This window comes from Choristoneura fumiferana, chromosome 2 (assembly GCF_025370935.1).
Source record: "Choristoneura fumiferana chromosome 2, NRCan_CFum_1, whole genome shotgun sequence".
Taxonomy (NCBI): domain Eukaryota; kingdom Metazoa; phylum Arthropoda; class Insecta; order Lepidoptera; family Tortricidae; genus Choristoneura; species Choristoneura fumiferana.
Genome location: NC_133473.1, coordinates 9,897,024 through 9,910,944, shown reverse-complemented (window position 1 = coordinate 9,910,944; position 13,921 = coordinate 9,897,024). Strand labels below are relative to the sequence as shown.

The window sequence follows — 13,921 nt, the reverse complement described above, 5'->3', positions numbered from 1 at the left end:
ATTCCATGAAAATTTTAAAAAGTCTCTTCTTAGTGCTGCTCTGGCTCCCAATGAATAAGTTTTTTTGGCAACTTTTCACATCTAAACTGCAAAATAAACCAATTTAGATGAAATTCGACACCTACTACACAGATAGTTTTATCCCGGAAAATCCTGCGGGATAGCGATAAATTTTTACCCGACTGCCCGAAGGGGGGTCATGTTTTTCGAGCGTATGTATGTATATGTAGGTAGGTAGGTATGTCCATTTCTTTGGTCCTCGCTGCAGCCTAAACGGCTAGACGGAATAGACGAATTTTAACATATTATGAGGTATCATTGGATTTGTCATAACTATCGGAGTGACTTGCTATATAATATTTCAATATGCCGTCTGCAAAAAAAAAAATGACGGGAGAATGAAAAAAATATATTTTGTATTGTAACAATACGGGTATCAAATGAAAGCTAATAATTAGCCCATTCTAAATATATATATACATATATATGGGTTATAATACATTACATCACACTTGCTCGTAAACAGTGTCGTGACATGCAGGCTACCTTGGTTGCAACCCCCCAAATAAAACCCTCGACCTTAATGTGCTTGTCATGAAGCCCAAGCTCGGTAAATGGCGTGCAGGAGCGCGGCGCGCGCACGTCGGGCACATGCTGCGTGGGGTGGGGCGGCGCGGAGGCTGGCGCTGCCAAGAGCGTACCTAGTCAGCGAAATCGGCAATTTTTGAAAAAATATTTGTTTTTCCTTTACAAATATAAAATTTTACTCGCAAATGTGATGAAAAACATTGTATGTCGCACGGGCGGTACTAGAATTACGAACATCGACTCATTAAAGCCCTCAGTCTTTGACTTCGGGCTTCTAATAGACTCTCGTTCGTAATTCCTTGTTTACCGCCCTTAAGACACAATGTACTATTTAATAAACCATTTTAAATATTTATTAAAAAAGTATAAAATAAAACATTAAATTAAAAAAATCCAAAAACCCGACGGTCTTAAAAAATAAAGAAAGAAAATAAGTCTTGTGGCCTTGAACTCTGTTAAGTAGCTAATTTAATTATTTAAAGTTCCACAGTCGGAACCCCATTTAAATCATGACCAGCTCAAAAATTCCTAGTGGTGGGTTCAGTGCCCTTAATGTAAGTTTTCGGTTACAAAATACGTCTCGATCGTGTTCGCGTTAAAACCTCAATTTGTATGGAAACACGAACATCGCAAACGTTCCGCTAGAGGCGCTGTTCGTGTTTCCATATAAATTGAGATTTTAACGCGAAGGCGATCGAGACGCATTTTGTAACCGAAAACTTATACTAAGGGTACAGACTGTTGATCTTTAAATTAATGTTCTAGACCACTAGACTTTTTGTTTCCTTTTATATTTTTAACCCCCGACCCAAAAATAGGGGTGCTATAAGTTTGACCGCTATGTGTGTCTGTCTGTGGCACCGTAGCCTTAAACGGGTGGACCAATTTGAATGCGGTTTTTTTTATTATTTGAAAGCAGGTTTTCTAGCGATGGTTCTTAGACATATCATTTAATAATATTGTAAATCTGTTTAAAAAAATATACCTCGTTGAGTTTCTTGCCGGGTTCTTCTCAACAGAGGTTTTTCCGAATCGGTGGTAGTTTTTTTTATGACATTCATAAGTGCTTGTTTGGCCTAAATTGAAAAAAGATATTTTGACTTTGACTTTGAGATGTTTTATCAAAATTGGTTCAGGCGTTTTTGAGATATTGAACTTTGAAGTGACAAAGTCGGGGGTTTCCTGCTCTTTGTTACAATAAGTATAACAAACATCATATTCGGACGCTGTGTGACCCCCGACACAAAAAGAGGGTGTTATAAGTTTGAACGCTATGTGTGTCTGTCTGTCTATGGCGCCGTAACTCTTAAACGGGTAGACCGATTGCAAAGCGGTTTTTTTTTCATTTGAAAGCAGCATTTCTAGCGATGGTTTTTTGACATGTTTCATCAAAATCACACTAATTTCACTATTGCAAAACACACTAACACACTAATTCACACTATTGCAAAACAGCGTCCTCAAAGTTGTTCATTCATTGGTTCCACTTATGAACAAGTGGTGATTTTACATTTTTAGGGTTCCTAAACTCAAAAGGAAAAAACGGAAACCTTATAGGATCACTTTTTGTCCGTCTGTCTGTCTGTCTGTCAAGACCTTTTTTCTCGGGAACGCGTGGAGGTATGAAGCTGAAATCTATATCAAATACTGAGGTCTACTGTCCCTTGGAGCTGTGAAAAAATCAAACTTCTAAGCCAACGCAATCAAAAGATGCAGCTGTTTATGTTGCAAATTTCCGCAAATTTTCGAAAGTCGCAAGGAAATCAAAACCTACAGGGTACTTCCTGTAAACTCAGAATCTTGAAATTTGGTATGTAGGTAGCTATTATAACACAATCAAGTAGAAGTCTGAAAATCTTGATTTTTTGTCTGCCTGTAAATATCAATGTCCAATATAATCTGACCCCACACTGAGTACATTTTGCTTAAGAGTAGGGCTCTGCATACACTGGATGAATTAAATCACTCGGAAAAAGCGAGAAATATCTTCAAGACACGATTCCCGTTTACTTACATACCTTTAAATGTGTACGGAACCCTCGGTCCGAGTGCGACTCGCACTTGCCCGGTTTTTTCCCTTTAAATTGTGCAGTAATACTGTTGAATAATGGTCATGTTATCCGACTAGAGTAGTTTGCTATACAAAAAGTAATATTTAAAAAAAAACTGTGCCAAACTGTCTAAAATTAATTTTTAGTCGAAAATTTCCTTAAGGGTTCATTCACGGTAGCAAATTTCAAGTTTCTCGCTTCAGTAGTTTCGGCTGGGCGTGGGTTAAAAAAGTTTAACCGCTTTGTGTGTCTGTCCGTCTGCTTGTGGCACCGTAGCTATTAAACGGGTGGACCGATTTTTTTCATTTATTTGAAAGCAGGTTTTTATAAGTGATGGCAAATGCCGGTTCGATTTCAGGTACCTAAAAGTCTTGTCGGTGAATATTCTCTTGTGGAAATGGGGAAACGTTAGATACATATTACTTATTATTACTGCACGTGACTATACAGCATCTCGGGCTTATGAAGAGGTGATATCAGTACTTATAAATACTGTTACGTTATACGTTACTGAAGTACCTACTTCAGTGATCGTACGAAATATATACCTACCTACTTAGGTCTGGCCAGTCGCAATCATTATTGCCGATTGCAATAAGATGCAATAGCTATAGATTCCTACTTAAATAAATAATAAGAACTATAAAGTTCATCGAAAAAAACTCAGAGGTGCGAGCCGGGGTTTGAACCCACGACCCTCTGCTTGAGAGGCGCCGCGATAGGTGGCGACAGGCGATGTGCGGAAGTACATTTGAAATTTACCACGAGCTTTGCGGTGAAGGAAAACATCGTGAGGAAACCTGCACAAACCTGCGAAGCAATTCAATGGTGCGTGTGAAGTTCCCAATCCGCACTGGGCCCGCGTGGGAACTACGGCCCAAGCCCTCTTGTTCTGAGAGGAGGCCTGTGCCCAGCAGTGGGACGTATATAGGCTGGGATGATGATGATGATGATGTTCATGTGAGGAGCATTTGCTAAGCATAGAGAATAAGAAATAAAACTTGAAAATAAAATTATAAACATTTTATTTTTCATATACCTACCTAGTCCACTCCACAGCAACAATATTATGTAACGAACAAAGGTTTTTATCATAAAGCCAATAGATTAATTATTTGATTATGATTACAAAAATATACCTAGTTACGATATTAGGTATTTGCACAGGTTTAATCTCATTATCATTGTTAGAAAACCTTGTCATAAATGTGGAGAATTTTATATAATAGATCGGTATCTACGTACTTATATGTAGATAAAAATGTAACATAAATTATTTATAATACACTGAGTTCAACGTCAAAATAGTGTAGGTACCTATATACGTCACAGTATATATATATATATAGCCCTACGTTTACCGTCATAAGCTCGATCCGCAGTAAAACTTTGTCTCAGTAAGCTATCATTGTACGTACAGTCAGCGTCATAAAGTACGTAGCAGTCAAGATCACCAAATACTTGGAAACATCCAAATACTCATTAACATTGACCCAATCAAAGTGATCAAATTGCTCAGGCAGTCAGGCTACCCATCGCGTACAAATGTACTGAGGGGCAAAAAATTTGGCCCTCAAATGTAGGTAATTTTGTATGGAGAGTGGGCTAAATTTTATGCCGCTGAGTATACTTGGTAACATTCAAGCCGACATACTAAGTATCGTAACTTCCACACCACCACTGGTAGAGTAGCAGCCAAAATATCCAAAAGTATGGGACATGCTAGAAAACTGAGCTTTATTTTAAATGGCATAAAGTTTAAGGTCTCGGGTTGAGTGCGTAATAAATTAACACGTCATAAGATTCGAACTTTTCGTTTTGTCAATCACCGAGAAGAGTATATACCAACTTATCAGTGATCGTTATCAGTGATTTTTTGCATGTTTTATTTACACTGTCAGAATTCTGGGGTAACGGGTTTCTTTTTAAATATGGCTCGAATTTGCCAGTATGATTACATTATAAAAGAGTTTTTATTTACTTGAAAAGCCAATAGTAGAAGATCCGAACTTGTGCTCCAGTATATTTGTACACGATGGATGTCTGGAGCAATTTGACCGCTTTGACTAGTTACTTGTATGTGTCCGAGTATTTGGTGATCTTGACTACTATGTACTAATTAAGACGCTGACTGTACTCGAAAATGAAATCACACGGGCAGTCCTTATATGAAAAAGTCATTGCCATGGATTATGGATTGAGCTTACGGCAGTTCACATAATAGTTTAAAATTCGAACACTTGTAGGTACAATTCACATAACATCCGAAAAAACGAGTGAATGTTAATTAGACACATTAGTTACCTATTTGTTTTTATTTTAAGGACGTTTTAGGATTTCAAGCAAGTCAATTGAATTTCACAGAAAATGTAAAATGCTAGAAATACGAGACGGAACCAAAATACAAAGTTGCGGATGGCCTTCGGTGAAATAAAACTATACCTATCATACCTATATCTAGTTACCTACTGCATTTTGTTTGGTCGCGTATTCGTATAACCACGTATAACTAAGCCAACCAACAAAAAGTTGCAAAACCCCCGACTTTGTCACTTCAAAGTTCAATATCTTAAAAACGGCTGAACCAATTTTGATAAAACATGTCTAAGAACCATCGCTAGAAAACCTGCTTTCAAATCGGTCGATCCGTTTGAGCTACGGTGCCACAGACAAACACACAGCGGTCAAACATAACACCCCTCTTTGTGCGTCGGGGGTTGAAAACAAAACTTAGTCTTGATGTGTATTGATGATAATATCAATTTTCAAATTATATTCGGTGAAAGGGAATTTCGGCCCCGCTAAACATAAAAAGAACAAACAATTGCGTTTACAAATCGCCAATGACAGTCATGGTTTTGAATGTACTTACGTACTTATACGCATCATACTCGTAAGTATTGGTCGTGGCATTGGCATCTTCGGATTTTGGTGGTCACCGTGATTCTAGCCGTTGCCCTAGCACACTTAATGCTGAATAAATTCTAGAAACTACTTTCACCGTTTCATGTCGATGTAGACCAGGCTGGCATCAAATAAAAATGAAACAGTAGAACACGACGGCAGCCACAATAAGTGTACCTAAACGTAATTAGTGTAATAATTGACTGTGACGGTTTAAAAAAGATGCAGTTAGCTAGCTGTAAGAATCTTAAACATCTAGTTTATTAAAAATGTAAAATATAAATATGTATATTCATATTCCTTTTTAACAGGCCCCTTTATTCTACTGTTGGGCAAGGCCCCGCCAGTGATGGAGCCCCCCTGGACTTTAAATTCTCTCGGAACAGGTATAGACTGTAGAAGTGCACTCCAACTTAACGCGATCCAGGGCGAGGGGCAAATTTTAACTTCACTGCCCTAGTCCTTAAGTGCCCAGGACCAGGACCCCCGATATGATAAAGGACGGCCTTGTAGAGGTCTGTAACAATTTAATAGTTAAATATTTAAGACAGAAATTCATCGACATTCAACTTTCTTTACTCTATAACGAGTAATCCTTATCTAGGTCATCGCAAATACCTTATTGTTTTCCCGAGGACTGGCGGGCTTTGCTCGGGAAAGTACCTATCTACCATTATTGAGGGCCGCTTACACGTTCATGTGATGCCCGGTCACATTATTCCAGTAAAATCGTGCCAGTAGTGATGTTCATTGCAGGGTTACAATCCAAACGAGTTATCATATCACAGACTACTCGGAGAACTAATTCTAGTTAGCACCTATACACAAGATCGATCGAGCACCGCAGTGTCATACTACTAGAACGGTTTTACTGTAATAATGTGAACCGGGCATTAGAAAAAAAACTGGGTTTAGCTTGACAGGTCCTGTTTCTTATATTAAATTGACACTATATAGGTACCTTAACCCAGGATTAGTAAGTACCAAGTATATAGTTTTAACTCTAGACCGCGCAAGCCTGCCTATATAAGTACCTACCCAGTGGTTTTTTAGACTCACAAATACCTGGGAGAGGGGTGGGTGGGTTAGACACAAGTTTGAGCTCTTGTTCTATCTGTGTATTGCAAACACAATAGGTATTGGTCTAATTGATAAACCACGTGAGGCCTGCAGATAACATTCCGAAAGGATGATAAGATTTCAAATAATTTATTAGAGTCAAGTAGGTAGGGAATCATTCAAGTATTACGTAAGCAAAATTTTAGTCATTTTTGAGCAAATAGACAATTGGTTGAAATGGATATTAATGGTACTTATGTATAATATAAAATCTAGGAATTACGGACAAATCCCGATCAAAATCCCTTCAAAATTTGTATAAATCAAAAAATTTACTTGGCGTTAGGTGGCCTAGTGGGGGGGGAGTACCTGGGTAGCTACTACGAAACTCGAAGTTCGTATCGTGCGGTCCCTGACACATACTATTTAATAAGAGAGCGAGAGGGACCGCACGACACGAACTTCGAGTTTCGTAGTAGCCCTGCTGCTGTACTGACTTGTTCGACATTCGCATCCGCACCGCATAAATTACGCATTGATTGATTTTATGCAAAGTTTTGAAAGTTTTATGCTGATGCGGATGCGAATGTCCGCAACAACCCAGTTCCCTAGTTGCTACTTGCTAGTTAGGTAAAATATCATTTGGGGTCCTAGTCCTAGTGAAAAGAGAGTTAAGTCGAAAAGTCAATTTTTTATGCAGGTAGCCTGTTATAATCACACGCTAATGTAAAAGGGTGTAAGTTCCGGCCTAAGATTCTATCAATGAGGAATAATAATGCGTTCTTTTAACCTGACTGCCCGAACGAGGGTAATTTTATTTACCAAGTTCCTTTCTGTTTTGTCAAATGGAGTTACTAATAGGTAGGTATTTAAGTAAGTAATTTTTCGTATTGTTAATGTGAGAATTGGGTTAAATTCTAATATGACGTTACAAACCATAATTGAATAAAACAATATTAATGTAGTGGAATACGTACGATACAATAGGACTTGTATATTTTTTACACATTAAAATATGGAGCAAAGCAGCGTGTTACATCTTAGTTACCTTACCTACACACCTCCCTATATATACTGTAGTCTTTTAGTTGGTCATTGTAGGTACCTAAGTGCAAAAATGCATGAGTTACAATTTATTTCACATTATTATCAGTCCGTAGTAGGTAAAGTACCTATAATATAGGCAATTAAAATTACCTGTGAACGGAGATATAATTGCAGGAAGATACAGCAGGGCTACTATGAAACTCGAAATTCGTGTCTTGCGGTCTCTCTGACACTTATACTATTTAATACGAGAGCGAGAGGGACGGTACGATACGAACTTCGAGTTACGAGTTTCGTAGTAGCCCTGCAGAGAGGGGAGCTGCAGCTAATGGCACGTGACAGTCGCTCGCGACACGATTTAATGATCTGTCTAACTACCTAACAGCTTTATTGCTTCATACGATACGGCACGAAGCATTGGCTGGCAGAGGTGCTAACCAGACAGCTTCTTGAATCTTTGAATCCATCCAACAACCAAATTTTGGAACCACACTTGGCCGTTTTCAAAGAATGCTAATGTGCGTAGATTTACCTTTTTCTTGTGCAACAGAGAGCGAAGATTTCCGAAAGCATACCTACCTAGTGCAGCAGCATCGTTTAGTTTGGCCCTATGACTACCTACCTAGCGGTAAAGTGGATAATTGCACTAGATTAAATTACCTACCTACCTTAACATCGTGAGGAAACCTGCACAACCCTGCGAAGCAATTAAATGGTGCGTGTGAAGTTCCCAATCCGCACTGGGCCCGCGTGGGAACTATGGCCCAAGCCCTCTTGTTCTGAGAGGAGGCCTGTGCCCAACAGTAGGACGTATATAGGCTGGGATGATGATGATGATGATGAAATTACCTACGCTATTTTTGTTCCATGTCAAGAGTAAATTCTGTAAATAAACTATCGCAAGCCGCAGCCCATTGTCTTCTTCAAATATTTTTAACATTTTCATTTTAAATAATAGAGTATGGACTTACCTCTTTAGCGTACTGGAGGGAGGCGGATGACTAGAACCTAGAAGAGCAGTGGGCATTAAGATCGACATTGTTGAGCCCATATTATTAGGTGATTGGATTCATAGAAAATAGAAAACAGTATAAAATTGTGATCAACATGAAAACCTGAATTTTTGTTAAAAATCATTTTTGAAGAGAAATGTATTATTACCAAGCAGGCAAGCACTTAGCCATGAATTTTAGGGACTTTTTTTTTAATAATTAATTATTAAATATTCTGTTTAGTAAATGAAGTATAGTTAGGCACAAATTTGTCGCAAACTAATTAAAATGTACAAATTAAATTAATAAATTCAAAAACTAACAAACTAGGTAAGTATGTAGTTAATTTCCTATAATGGAATATGCTTTTATATGTAGGACAAGTGGTTTAGACGTAATTAAATATTGGCAAGGGTCATATTGTGGAAAACAACAAAATCTTACAAGTCATGGTAAACAAAGGGATGACCACGCTAAAACAGTTCAGTCAGTGACATTCACTGTCACTTAACCATCATTTAGTTCCAGGACACAGCAGAGATCATCGAGCCAACTATAAAACCTGGTAACCTCCTCCTGCAGCCCCAGTAAAATTTTTGTTTTATGAACATGAAACTTTGTGTCACAGCCTCCTGAGGCCCCATATCCCTTTCCGACCGAACTGATACAATCATGAGGGATAACTATAATTAAATTTGAACCTTATTGTCATCAGTTTTTCAAGGTCCATTATCATTGTCCTTTTCAAACTCGACTAGGTTGGAAAGGGTTATAAACATTGAAAAAAGTTGTCAAAGAAATTTGAATCTTATTGTTTTGAGAATAAAGCCAAACTAAAAGAATAGAGAAACAAAATAATTTTTACTCTATTACAGTGGGCCACAGGAGGTTAAGATGAGAGTTCAATATCACATTACAATAATAAGTCCTATATATAGGACACTGGGCTGTAGGAGGATAAAACAACAGGGATAGGTAAGAGATAAAGCTGACTAAGCCTCACACATGGTTGGCTCTGTCATCTAACCACACCTAATTTAGAAAATTAAAAAATATTAGTTTCTCAATGCTCTGATGCTCTAACAATATTGTAGAATAAGTAACATAAATGGGAACTTATTCGAACCCAGGTAACATTCATACCTCGAAATTAAAATTTGTTGCAACATGAAAAAATTTAAATATTAATTAATTGTGAAAAATTCATAAAGGTAGAAAAATATCATAATGAGTCAGGTATTTAACTGAGAGTATATCAATAAAACATAATACAGTTCAAAATCGGTCTTTGGCACTTGGCCTCAAAGTCATGTAATAATTCATCAATATCATTGTCCAAGTCATCACTCTGTTCCATTTTAGAGACCATGTCACTGATCAGAAATGCACCAATGGTGGCCTCTTCATGATTGTCCTGAATGTCAATGTTGACTACATGAACCGGCTGGTTGTGGACTGATCTCTTTGAACCAAACCACTCGATCACTTGATCATACACTCTCTCCTCGCATGTAATGATTACATCAAAATGATCATTGGATGCTTGAAATCTCTCCGGACAAGGTTTGATTCTTCTGTTTCTATCCAACATGTGCAATAATCCATTTTGAGTGTAATAATTTTTATCTTTTTCCATTAAATCGTTATAAATATCATCATATGGTACGCCAAATTCATAACAATTTGGCCGATCAGCAGAAGATCCTGGTAATTTTACCTTTTCTCCTGTACCAAATGATTTCACTTTAAAGCCCTTTTTTGCCAAGAATGCATGTGCTTCCATGCTCCGGTTCATGTTCGAGGAGCAGACGACAGCAACAAACAAGTCTGCCATCGTAAAACGAGATTAAAAACTGCTTCCACACAAATTACAAGTTCGAGAACAACACAGGTTATTCTCGATAACTTTACTCAGACGTTACCAAAGTTGATGTTCATTTGATCATGGTAAGAATTAATATATTCGTCTCTTATGAATATCAATTATTACTTTCAAGGGAATAATATAAGGCGTTATATAGTTATTTATATCCAGCGTTTTTAGGTTAAATTACGTTTACGTTTTTTCTGGACCGACAAGACAAGCCGATATTATACTACTCTTTAGCCGTACCAGAAAATGTATATCTCTTAGTAGTCTGTGGTATGTAGGGTGTAGTTATTGTACGACCTGGACAATGCTAAACCGATTTTGTACGACCTGATCCTTATTCAATCACATGTCACTTGGAACACGGGTCGAGCGGGTCGAGCTTTATCACCCTGTAGCGATAATGTTCAAGGTGCTATGGGAAAACCTGATTTTGTACGACCTAATCGAGGCACACTTTTGACAGCAAGCATTCGATTCTCACGATTGATAAGTACACCGAACCGAATATTAATAAATTTAGTAGAAAATAACTTAATTGGATTCCGATTATAACGACGTACGTACAATAACAGGTCTAGCATTAACAGGCCGAGCAAAAATTTGGACACCCCAATAATGCACGACTTAATATTGTACGACTTGATAATTCTAATCTAAAGTTTTAATGATTTCGTATTATCAAATCGTACAGTGATGGCTGAGCAGTACAGGTTCGAGCATTACAGGTCCCCCGTATGTACGTAGGTAAGGCAGCCACTTTTGCTTCGTTCAGCAGGGCTACTACGAAACTCGAAGTTCGTTTCGTACCGTCCCTCTCGCTCTCGTATTAAATTGTGTAAGTGTCAGAGGGACCGCACAACACGAACTTCGAGTTTCGGAGTTAGCCTTCAGTAACTTCAGAATTAACAACAGTGTTGCCAGTTCTAAAAGTCAAAATAACCGTATTCGCACGGCAAAATGAGGGCTATCGTTTTTTGTCTCACTAGATGGCGCACTGTTGCGTGAGGTTTTTAAGTATGACTTTCAAAGTCTGTTATTACGGGCGTGAAAACAAAGTTTAGATTAAAATCATATTTAATACACCTTAAAACCGTACCATAAAAATATCGAGCATGCCACAGTGTTGCCTAGTCCCCGTTTTGTTCGGAAAAAAGGGAGGACAAAGGTTTCCGAAAGACAAAACTTTCTCAAAACAGACATTCATTGCCCCGGAACGCATTTTTGCAAAATATTCACAAAATTATTCTAATTATAAATAATCCCGCGTAGCTCACTCAAAAACTATGAGATTTGACATTTCGGAGACCTCACGCTACACTAGCGCCTCTAGTGGCGAATTCATACGCGATAGCCCGGTGTACTGCCTTTTCGGCGAAATATGTTTCGCCAAATTTCACTTAGCAACCAATCTTTCGCCAAAGTTTCATTTGGCAAACAATTCGTTGGCATAACTTTACTCCGCATTTTTCTTATTACGCAACAATTTTATATTGCAAAATTTTACTTCATCACACTTTTATGTGGCAAATAATTATGTAGCAAATGATTGGCTAAGGCGAATAACAAATTGTCAAATAACATTTGGCCAATTTTTATATTGCAAGGTTTTACTTTAAAATTTGTGCGAGCGAGCGAAGCGAGCGAGCAAGACGGCTCGGAGCAGAAGCGACTTGGATAGTTTAGGTTCAGAAGGCTAAGGCGGGAGCGAAGCGGAGCGTAGCTCCCGCCTTAGCCTTCGATGTTAGGTTTTTTTTTATAGCAGCCAGGATAACTGCCACTAGGAAAGTAGGTCGTATGCCATTCAATATGTTGCTAAGTTAAGGTATGCCAAACAATACGTTTGACCAAAACATAAACGACATCTTAAAAAAATCCCAGGTAATAATTTGCATAATAATAATTTATCAAATGATTAGTTGGGAAATGATATCAGTGCGAAATGTTGAGTTGGGAAATAACATTTCGCCTAAATATAAATATGGGATAAATAGTTTGGGAGCTAATATTTTGATAAATAATTTTCGCCGAATCATTAGTAAACCCGATAGCCCTCATTATCGTTATATTTAACGAGTGTGACAAAGTACTTAGACTCGGGACCACGGCCACTAGCTAATGTGGTCGAAATATTGAGGTAAATATTACTCGTGTGTTTAGCGTGATAAGTCCCGTTTGTGGTATTTTAGTTATAAGGGAAGATAGAATTTACAAAACAGTATCTCAGAATTATCGTATATTTAATATATGTCATTTAACCAATCGCGATCGTACATGGCACCGTACTGAACTGAAGGCTAGATTATTGTATGTCCCATTATTATCTTACGGGTTCGCAACACTCAAGCCGCACCGAGCCACCGACCGAACCGAACACTCTTTTTTGACAAAACAGATATATTTTTCTTGACAAAACAAAAGTGACTATCTGCTGAAACGGAGCAACATAATAATGTCTTACTTTAGTATTAATGTTTTAATGTTTATTTGGGTGCAAACTGTTTAATATGGCTGATCTGATTACAAATGAAAACTTAGCACCAACCAGTAAAGTTACCACAGGTTATTATTACATATTACTTAACTTTAGGAATAAAGTAATAACTAATAAAGTAAAGTAATAATTTTAAAATGTGACATTACTTTTAAAGACTATGGATACCTATATAGGCAGAAAACTAACATGAACATACGAATGTGTAACATATATAATAACTAAGTAACAATTTGATCCCTAACTAGGGACGTAAACTCTTGGAGACAAGTGTTAAATATATCAACTTCAGAAAAACTGGAATTATACATTTTGCAAACTCTATTAACAAAAGAATTTCTAACATATTGAGGACGTATAAGGGGCACATGAAACAGATTATTAACATGCCGAGTATTGGGGCGAGGTACTCTATAACTCAACTTATTAAGAAGGTATGGGGAGTCAATTTTATTATTAATAATTTTATAAAGCAATATTTGGTCTTTAACTGTGCGTCGACTTTGGAGTGAAACAATAGTATTAAAATTGAATGTTTGACAATTTAGGGTGGCTTTAGTTTATTTTGAATTCGTTCTATGGAATTTATGTATACCTTATATTGTGGGTTCCAAACACAGGATGCATTATTCTAAGACAGGTCTGATGAAAGAGTTAAAGAGAACCAAGATCGTAGTGACATCCTGGAATTCCTTGCCCACTCTCAATATAAAGCCAAGAAGTCGATAAGCTCTATTTAGGCACTTGTCTCACCGCCAGCGAGGAGACGATTGGCTATCGACTATTTTTTCGCTCAAGAAACGAACAAAAGATATAAGATCCTGCGTGAGTAAAAGAGACATATATATTAATAGTTGATCGCTGGCTGTTCACACTGTCGGCGAGAACTCGCTCTTACATCTTTTGTCGCAGCGAC

At 37.6% G+C, this 13,921-nt stretch overlaps 1 protein-coding gene across 1 annotated transcript; it reads right to left on the bottom strand.

The window, feature by feature from the left end:
• Positions 1-3,647: 3,647 nt before the first annotated feature.
• Positions 3,648-11,035, bottom strand: Ssu72 (Ssu72 CTD phosphatase). The gene is made up of 2 exons (XM_074108189.1): positions 8,621-11,035; positions 3,648-6,060 (listed from the first exon to the last, which is right to left on the bottom strand). Exon 1 carries the CDS (start codon positions 10,473-10,475, stop codon positions 9,897-9,899), a length of 579 nt encoding a protein of 192 aa, XP_073964290.1. The 5' UTR covers positions 10,476-11,035; the 3' UTR covers positions 3,648-6,060; positions 8,621-9,896.
• Positions 11,036-13,921: the final 2,886 nt, after the last annotated feature.